We start from the raw sequence: 9,151 nt of genomic DNA, 5'->3' as shown, positions 1-9,151 counted from the left end.
ATATATCTTAGGAAAATGGCTTACACACATATAGAAGCCGGCAAGTCCAAAGTTTCTGGATCAAACGTCAAGCTGGAGGATTTTCCTGGCTCCCGTGACTGCAGGGGCTGGGGAGCTCAGAGCTGGCAGGCAGTACACTGGCTGTTGACTCCAATGAATGATGAATCCAATATCTCCAGGCCGAACAGTAAACTGCTCACTCATGGAGAGTTGTAGGCAGCACAACAGAATCCCGATCCACAGAAGAAAGTCTCTCTTCCCAGGATGTCCCTGGATATACTGGAAGCAGGCCACACCCCTAACCCCTAGGGAAACTCCCTTTCAACAGATTGGCCACTCAGAACACAGTTATCCAATCCCATCATAGAAACAACCACACAGAACTAGAGTCCAGCCAAGTTGACACACAGCTCCAACTATCACAGTCCACCCCTTGTCAACTTGGCAGTTGTATACATCTTCTTAACCAAATATAATCCCTAAATAAGGACAATTATAAAGTCATATTTGTGCCTAACATGATACGCTAACACACACACAACCAAAATGCATTAATCTTATTTATATTTCACAGTTCATAGCAGAAGGAAACAAAAATATTTGATGCACATATGCAATGAAGAAATATAACAATCACGGTCCTCATTTCTGTAGCTGGTCACGTGGTTGTAGCTGATATTCAGAACTACCTTCTTCCACCACCCATTCTGTATTTCCCTTGCCCTCAGCAAGCACCTCAGCTGGTCATGGTTCTTTGCCTCTGGGAATTGATTGAGAGGTCGTGATTCTGTATTCTGGTGATTCAATCTAGGTTGCTGTTCACGTGACCTAGAATTCTTCTGTCTACACAGATCAAGTAAATAGTTGCCATGTATTTTCACTATATGGGCAAGTAGCCAATGCCATAATTCCACACGAGTCAGACTATTCTGATTAGTGTTACGACTCTGCTGATCATTATGGTAACCACGCCCACCTTACCTTTGTCGATTAACTGCTGCCACTTGGTCCCTACTACCATGGGGTCCAGTCAGCCCCATCATATTTAAGTGTCTTAGTTCAATTAGGCAGTTCCCACTGTCAAATCAGGTTTACATAACATAGCAATCACAGCAGTCTTCAAGGATGGTGGAGCTCCCTTCACAAATTTATTCCTCACAGTACTGGTGAAAGGTGTGTCTTCTGGACTCTCCATTTCTGGCTCTAGGGGTCTAATCTGATAAATCCATTCTAACAGGCCAATTTCCCTAAGCCTCTGGATACCTTCTACATTATACCAAGGCAGGTCTGGCACTTCAACTTGACTTAAGGTAGGCCACCACATAATCCATGCCTCAGTAAGCCAACCAAATAAACTATTAGATCCTTTCCTAACCTCTTGAGCTGAGACACTGAATGAAGAATCCATACTTAGTGGACCTAAATCAATAAACTCAGACTGATCCAATCTTACATTCCTTGCACCATTATCCCACACCCTCAGTAGCCATTCCCATACATATTTTCCAGGTTTCTGTCTGTACACGTTAGCAAAATCAAGTAGGTCTTTTCGGGTATACCTTACCACCTCCTCAGTGACACTTTCTATTTCACCTTTTGGGGCTCACTTGGACTTAACTTTAGTTATCAGCCTAGCAGCAACAATAGGTGCTTGAGGCAGTTTCTGAGAGCATTCAGGAATGTCTTCCATGGCCTCTGCCTCACACAATCACCCTGCAGGACTGGATAGGCTAGTCCCATCAAACTGAGGGGAAGGGGATAATAGTGTTACAGTAATCTGTTCAGATGGGAGGGATTCAATAGAATCTATAGGCTCTATATCCTGATCTTCCTGATCATCTGTCCATATGTCCCCATTCCAGATCTCAGGATCCCATTTTTCCCCCAAACAATGCCTTCACTTTAATGTCAGACACTGTTCTGGATTGGCAATTTAATTGGCATTGTAATTTAGCCACCCTTACAATAAGACTCTTGGTTTGGTTTTCAGAAATATCAGCTCTGTTACTAGAAGATATAAGGCTTTCTTTCAGAGCACAACTGGAAGCACTGAGGTCTTTTATGTGGTGCTTAAGCATAGACTCAGCAGCTCTGAGCTCATCTTGCTCTTTCACCACTTTGTCTAGTGTAAGTAGGACCAACCAACCAGCTTCCTTATACTCCTCATTCTGACAAAATTGCATAAAAGTATCAAATATCTGATTACCCAGAGCATCACTTCTCACAAGTACTTGATCTATTGGTGGTGCTATTTCACGTATTAATTTTGCCACCTCACACCACGGATTAGCAGGGCCCTCTTTACTAACACACGGAGGGTCACTAGTGTCTTTAAGATTAATCAAACTGGAGAACGAATCTAGGAAGCCCATCCTTATGATTTTTCTCTCTAGAACCACTCCCGGTACCAAGTGTGTTAGACTGGATTCTCTAGAGAAACAAAAACCAGCAAAGCTTATATATACATATATATAGAGAGAAATTTATCTTAGGAAAATGGCTCACAAACATATAGAAGCCAGCAAGTCCAAAGTTCCTGGATCAAACGTCAAGCTGGAAGTTTTTTCTGGCTCCCGTGACCACAGGGGCTGAGGAGCTCAAGGCTGGCAGGCAATACACCGGCTGTTGACTCCAATGAATGACGAATCCAAGATCTCTAGGCCAAAAGGTGAACTGCTCACTCACAGAGAGTTGTAGGCAGCACAACAGAATCCTGATCCACAGAAGAAAGTCTCTCTTCCCAGGATGTCCCTGGATATCCTGAAAGCAGGCCACACCCCTATGGAAATTCCCCTTCAACAGATTGGCCATTCAGAACACCGTCATCTGATCCCATCATGGGAACAACCACACAGAACTGGGGTCCAGCCAAGTTGACACACAGTTCCAACTATCACAGGAGGCTGGAAGTCTAAATTCAGGACATCGCCTCCCGGGGCAGGCTCTCTCTATTGGCTCAGGGGATGAATGTTTCTCTTTCAGCTTCTGCTCCTTGGCTCCTTGATAATCTGAATATGGTATTTGTCTTTCCCGGTTTCTGCTTCCATCCTCTGTGTCTAATGTTCTTTTTATATATCAAACGTAATTAGATTTAAAACATACCTTACACTGATTCAACTTAATTAACATAACAAAGAAAATACCATTCCCAAATGGGATTACATCCACAGGTATAAGGGTTAGGGTTACAACACATATTTTGGGGCACACAATTCAACCCATAATAACAATGCTGGATTGAAACTGCAACACAAGACCTCTTACCCTCAATATCTAGTAAAAATAGTAAAACTTTCTCCTAAAAGAAACAAGAACCAAAGAGGCAAAGGGTAAGACTGAAGAAATCAGCTCCATATACTTCACAAACAGGAAACAGAAGATTCCAGAGCAGAGTGATGACACAGCATAGCATGGGCCCTACTTCCATGAAATAAAGCTTTGCTCTCTCTTCAGGCAAAATAATCATACTTCATTTGTCATTACAGAAAATACTTAAAGATGAAATACATGTGTGTCAGACTAGAACTGTGCTCCATAGGGTTTTCAATGACAAATATTTTGGAAATAGATTGATAGGCCACTCTTCTGAGGTGCATTAGGGTGGACTTGAATCCCGAACTTTTCATGTTAACCATTTATCCACCCAAGGACTTTAGAACATACTTAGCCCTTCATTAATTATCTGTGAAAATTGACCAGAACATGGTTCCACATGTAAAATCTCCAAATATCAAGTCATTGCCTGGGAAATATGAAATCATCTTAACCAATTATTTTAGTAATCCCAACTGGTTCTGTGAAACTGAAAAAGGCAGGCAATGGGGAAGGGGCAGGAAGCAGAGAAGCCCAGTGGCCTGTGGAATGCACACCCTGGATAATTCAATGTGCTCCTCTGTTACCCCAGTGAGTGCCAGTAAAATGACACACTGGGAGAGAATTCTATTTGTGAATGTCTCACAAAGGAGGGGTGCTCATAGTATGTGGGGCAAGTTTGGTGGTAAAATCATTGCTTCCTAGACAGGACAGAAGGTGAGGTTAAATATTTTTCCTTACCTAAGGCATGTGACTGCTAACCAGAAGGCTGGTCGTTCAAACTCACCAGCCACTCCTCAGAAGGAAGATGGGGCAATCTACGAGTCAAGGCCTACTAGATGGCACATAACAACAACAACAACACTGCCTCAGAAACCCAAGGAAGGGTCACTATGAGTCCCTTCCAACTCGACGGCAGTTAAGTTTTTGAGTTCTCAATTTAAAAAGCCACAGTGAATCCAGTTTTATATCAACATTTTAGCATTGATTAATTTTTCAGTGATTGGCTCATTGGGGTAGTTTTGAGATGGGTCCAGCTTTGACTGAGATAGTTTTCTTGCTCTGTAAATGGAAGAGTACCTGTAAATTATCCAGGATGATTCGGAGGGAGTGCACCTGTCGACGAACAGCCCCTGAAAATCTTTCATAGCTTGCAGCATCGTATTCACTCATCTGGATCTCTTTTAGCCTGAAACAGAGGGGAAAAAGCCAACAGCTTAACTCAGGTGCATGTGGGTCTTTTACTTCCAGTCATCAACTGGTAGAGTTGTAGCAAACCAATTGGGTAACTGGCTGGGAAAACTGACTGGATAGATTTGTGAAAAACAGAAAAGAACTGATGTCTCTAGTTTGTAGTTTCAAAGGAAGGGAAACATCCAGTATTGTGCTAGTAAACAGCAAATGGCTCTTCGGGGGAAAAGCCCTGACTTATAGGATTTGCTGATATCTGTGGTGTAAATAGTCCCATCATGATCAATTTCAAGGTGCCAGCAATGAGGTCACTGAAACCTGAGTTGGGGAAAAATGTGCCCATTAGAGTCTCATGAGCCAGTGTCAGCAGACTCCATAGCCCACGCTTGCTGTATCCCAAAGACATACTGCAATGCTGGCAGCTAATCAGTTCACATGGCAGGCACCTAGAGATTCCCACGGTTTGCTTTTCAAAACCAAGGCCATATATTTGGTTGACCAAGATAGCAGTTTAGTCCCAAAGAATATAATTTAATATGTTGCTATGTATCCATATACAATAGTTTCCTGAAATTGTTGACTGTATACTTTTAAAAGGACAATTACATTTTAATATTATTGTGGCTTTCAAATCCTACCTCCTGGTCCAATGCTCCTCCTTATCGTTTTTCATCATTTGCCTGTGCTGCAGCTCCATTGAACACACCATGCACCCACGTCTCTATGCCCTTGTGCAGGCCTCTGCCCTATCCACCCAGAGCATCCTTTCCCGGCCACTTTGCCTACTAAGTTCCACTTACTCTTCAAGACTCAAATAGATTACCACCTCTAATCTTCTCCGATTCCTAGGTCTTTCTTCTGTGTTCTTGTGTCCCTTCTTACTGACCTCTATCAGGACATTTATTACTGTGCTATCATTGTCCAACACCAGCCTCCCCCAGTAAGCTCTACACTCCTTTACCTAAGGGCTGACTCTTTATCATCTTTATATGTACAGCACCTTGCTGGTACATAATCCAAAATAACCAAACCAAGGTCACTGTCGTTGAGTTGGTCCCCACTCATAGCAACCCCTCCTAGGGTTTCCAAGGCAGTATCACTGCGGAAGTAGATTGCCCAGTTATCCTTCCAAGGAGTGGCTGGTGGGTTTGAAACGCCAGCTTTCTGGTTAGCAGTCAAATGCCTTAGGCACTAGGGCACCAGAGCTCTTCTGATATATAATATGTGCTCAAAATAAATTGAAATGAGGGGGCAGGAATATATAGGAAAGAAGGACACAGGGAAGAAGTAACTATAAGGAAGAAGTGGGAAGAGAGGTGTTACATTGTGGGAAATTGCAGTCAATATCATGAAACAAAAAACGTATGAACTGCTGGAAAACGAATTTGCTCTGTAAACTTTCACCCAAATCACATGCAAAAAAATTTTTCTTAAATGAAAAAATAAATTGAAATGAACCGCTGAAATTAAAATTAAAAAGAAGATTCAGTGTTTAAAACTAGTTAAAAAGAAGGTTAACTCACCAACTAAATTTCTCTTGGGTTTTACAGTATTGTATCCATCCATGTCCCTGTATAACACTGAAGGAACTACATGGTTAAACTATTAATAAAAAGGGTGCTGATACTAGGACAAGGAATGACGACTACATATCCCAAAAGCCTAACTGAGTAAAATGTTAAGTCTAAAACTGCAATGCGTGTGTGTGTGTGTGTACACATGTGCATGCATGCATACACAGAGTTGGTAGGTATGGATCCCACCATGCTTTGAAACTCTAACCCAGAATATATTTCTATCACCTTAGGCTAGAACACAGGAGTCCCTAGGTGGTGCAAATGGTTAAGCACTCGAGTATTAATAGGAAGGTTTGTGGTTCGAGCTACCCAGCGGCTCCTGGAAGACAGGCCTGATGATCTGCTGCTTTGAAAACCCTACGGAGCAGTTCTATTCACCATGAGTCAGAATAGTTGATGGCAACTAACAACTACAGGCTGGAACATAAACCACAAATGCTAAAGAATGAATGGTCTCTTCCTCCCTGTCAGGCCAAGCATTGGGATGAAAACACTCACATAGGGCAGAGTACTAGAGGTTTATTGTTGTTGTTGTTGTTATGTGCCGTAGAGTCGGCCCCGACTCATAGCGACCCCACCTAGGGTTTCCAAGGCAGTATCACTACGGAAGTAGGATTGCCCAACCTTCCTTCTGAGGAGTGGCTGGTGGGTTTGAACCGCCAGCCTTCTGGTTAGCAGTCAAGTGCTTTAGCTACTATGCTGTCAGAGCTCCCAGAGGTTTATTAGAATCACAAAATATTAGACCTAGAACCAGAATAGATGCAAGGATGGTGAAACTTCATCTCACATACTTTGGACATATTATCAGAAGGGACCAGTCTCTAAACAAGGACATTATGCATCTTAAAGTAGAGGGTCAATGAAAAAGAGGAAAACCCTCAACAAGATGGATTGACCTAGCAGCTGCAACACTGGGCTCAGATAGCAATGACTGTGAGGATGGCGCAGGAGTGGGCAGAGTTTCATTCAATGGTACGCAGGGTTGTGATGAGTTGGAACCAACTTGATGGCACCTAACAACAATGAAAATAACCATGGGGCAGATATGCAATTTCTGCTCTACCAACCAGCTCAAAGGCCACCTCCTATGAAGTCTTGTTTGATCCCTTTGGGTAAAACTGATCCTTCCCACTTTCATGTACCTTATTCAGACATTTACCCTGGAATCTACACACTTTATTGTTTTTAATGGATATGCCTATCTCCCTCTACTGCAGCATTTTTCAAATTTTTCTGATCACCAACCACAGCAGCAAATAAGGTTTTACACTGAGAACTAGTACACACAAATCTGTGTATTTGTATATATATATAAGTGAATTAAAAGCTTAGTAAAAAATACATTTATCACATGTAATAAAAACCAAAAACAAAACAAAAAAAAAACTCTGCTGTTGAGTCAGTTTTGATTCACAGCGACCCCTCCTTGGGTTTCCGAGGTAGTATCCCTATGGAAGTAGATTGTCCAGTATTCCTTCCAAGGAGTGGGTGGTGGGTTAGAACCACCAGCCTTCTGGTTAGCAGTCAAATGCCTTAGGCACTGTGATAGTTGGAGTTGTGTGTCAACTTGGTTGGACCCCAGTTCTGTGTGGTTGTTCTCATGATGGGATTGGATGACTGTGTTCTGAGTGGCCAATCTGCCCAAGGGGAGTTTCCCTAGGGCTGTGGCCTGCTTCCAGGATATCTAGGGACATCCTGGGAAGAGAGACATTCTTCTGTGGATTGGGACTCTGGTGTGCTGCCTACAACCTTCCGTGAGTGAGCAGCCCACCGCTCGGCCTGGAGATCTTGGATTCTTTTGTTTTGTCTTTTGTTGGAGTCACCAACCAGTGTACTGCCTGCCAGCATTGAGTTTCTTGGCCTCCGTGGTTGCGGAAGCTAAGGCTTCTCCCAGCCCGACGTTTCCTCCAGGGACTTTGGACTTGTCAGCTTCTATATGTTTGTGAGCCTTTTTCCTAGGATAAATTTCTCTCTTTCTCTCTCTCTGTATATCTATAACTTGCTGGTTTTTGTTTCTCTAGACAACCCAATCTAACACATTTGGTACCAGGAGTGGTTCTAGAGAGACAAAATCATAAGGATGGGCTTCCTAGATTCGTTCTCCAGTTTGATTAATTTTGATGACACTAGCGGCTCTGTGTCTGCTAGTAAAGAGAGCCCTACTAATACATGGTGTGAGGTGGCAAAATCAATATGTGAAATAGCAGCACCAATAGATCAAGTACTTGTGAGAAGTGACGTTCTGGGTGATCGGATATTTGATACTTTTCTGCAATTTTGTCAGAATGAGGAGTATAGGGAAGCTGGTTGGTTGGTCCTACTTACACTGGATAAATTGGTAAAGAGCGAGATGGGCTCAAAGCTGCTGAGTCTTGGTTTAAGCACCACATAAACGACCTCAGTGTTTCCAACTGTGCTCTGAAAGAGAGCCTTATAACTTCTACTAACAGAGCTGACATAGCTGAAACCCAAATCCACAGTCTTATTGTAAGAGTGGCTGAATTACAATGCTAGCTAAATTGCCAACCTAGAATGGTGTCTGCTGTTAAAGTGAGGGCATTGATTGGAAAAAAAATGGGATCCTGCAACCTGGAATGGGGACATATGGACAAATGATCAGGAAGATCAGGATATGGAGCCTATAGATTCTGTTGAATCCCTCCCAACTGAACGGATTACTGTAAAACCATTATCCCCTCCCCCTCAGTTTGAGGGGACTAGCCAAACCAGTCCTGCAGGGTGATTGTGTGAGGCAGAGGTCATGGAAGACATTCCTGAATGCTCTCAGGAACTGCCTCAAGCACCTATTCTGGTGGCTAGGCCCATAACAAAGGTCAAGTCTAAGCGAGCCCCAAGATGTGAAATAGAAAGTATGACTGAGGAGGTGATAGGCTATACCCGAAAAGACCTAATTGATTTTGCCAACATGCACAGACAGAAACCTGGAAAATATGTATGGGAATGGCTACTGAGGGTGTGGGATAATGGTACAAGGAATGTAAGATTGGATCAGTCTGAGTTTATTGATTTAGGTCCACTAAGTATGGATTCTTCATTCAATGTCTCAGCTC

General features: G+C 42.8%; 1 protein-coding gene across 1 annotated transcript in view; it reads right to left on the bottom strand.

Moving 5' to 3' along the window:
- Positions 1-9,151, bottom strand: part of VWA8 (von Willebrand factor A domain containing 8) — a 751,729-nt gene that overhangs the window by 62,657 nt on the left and 679,921 nt on the right. The window contains exon 40 of the mRNA XM_007948177.1: positions 4,393-4,501. Coding sequence (XP_007946368.1) covers positions 4,393-4,501 — 109 coding nt within the window. The remainder of the gene's footprint in view (positions 1-4,392; positions 4,502-9,151) is intronic.

Source organism: Orycteropus afer, unplaced genomic scaffold (assembly GCF_000298275.1).
Source record: "Orycteropus afer afer isolate SDZICR_OR568_19922 unplaced genomic scaffold, OryAfe1.0 scaffold00207, whole genome shotgun sequence".
Lineage (NCBI taxonomy): Eukaryota > Metazoa > Chordata > Mammalia > Tubulidentata > Orycteropodidae > Orycteropus > Orycteropus afer.
Note: the sequence above shows the minus strand (reverse complement) of the source record. Positions and strands in the feature narration are given on the sequence as shown.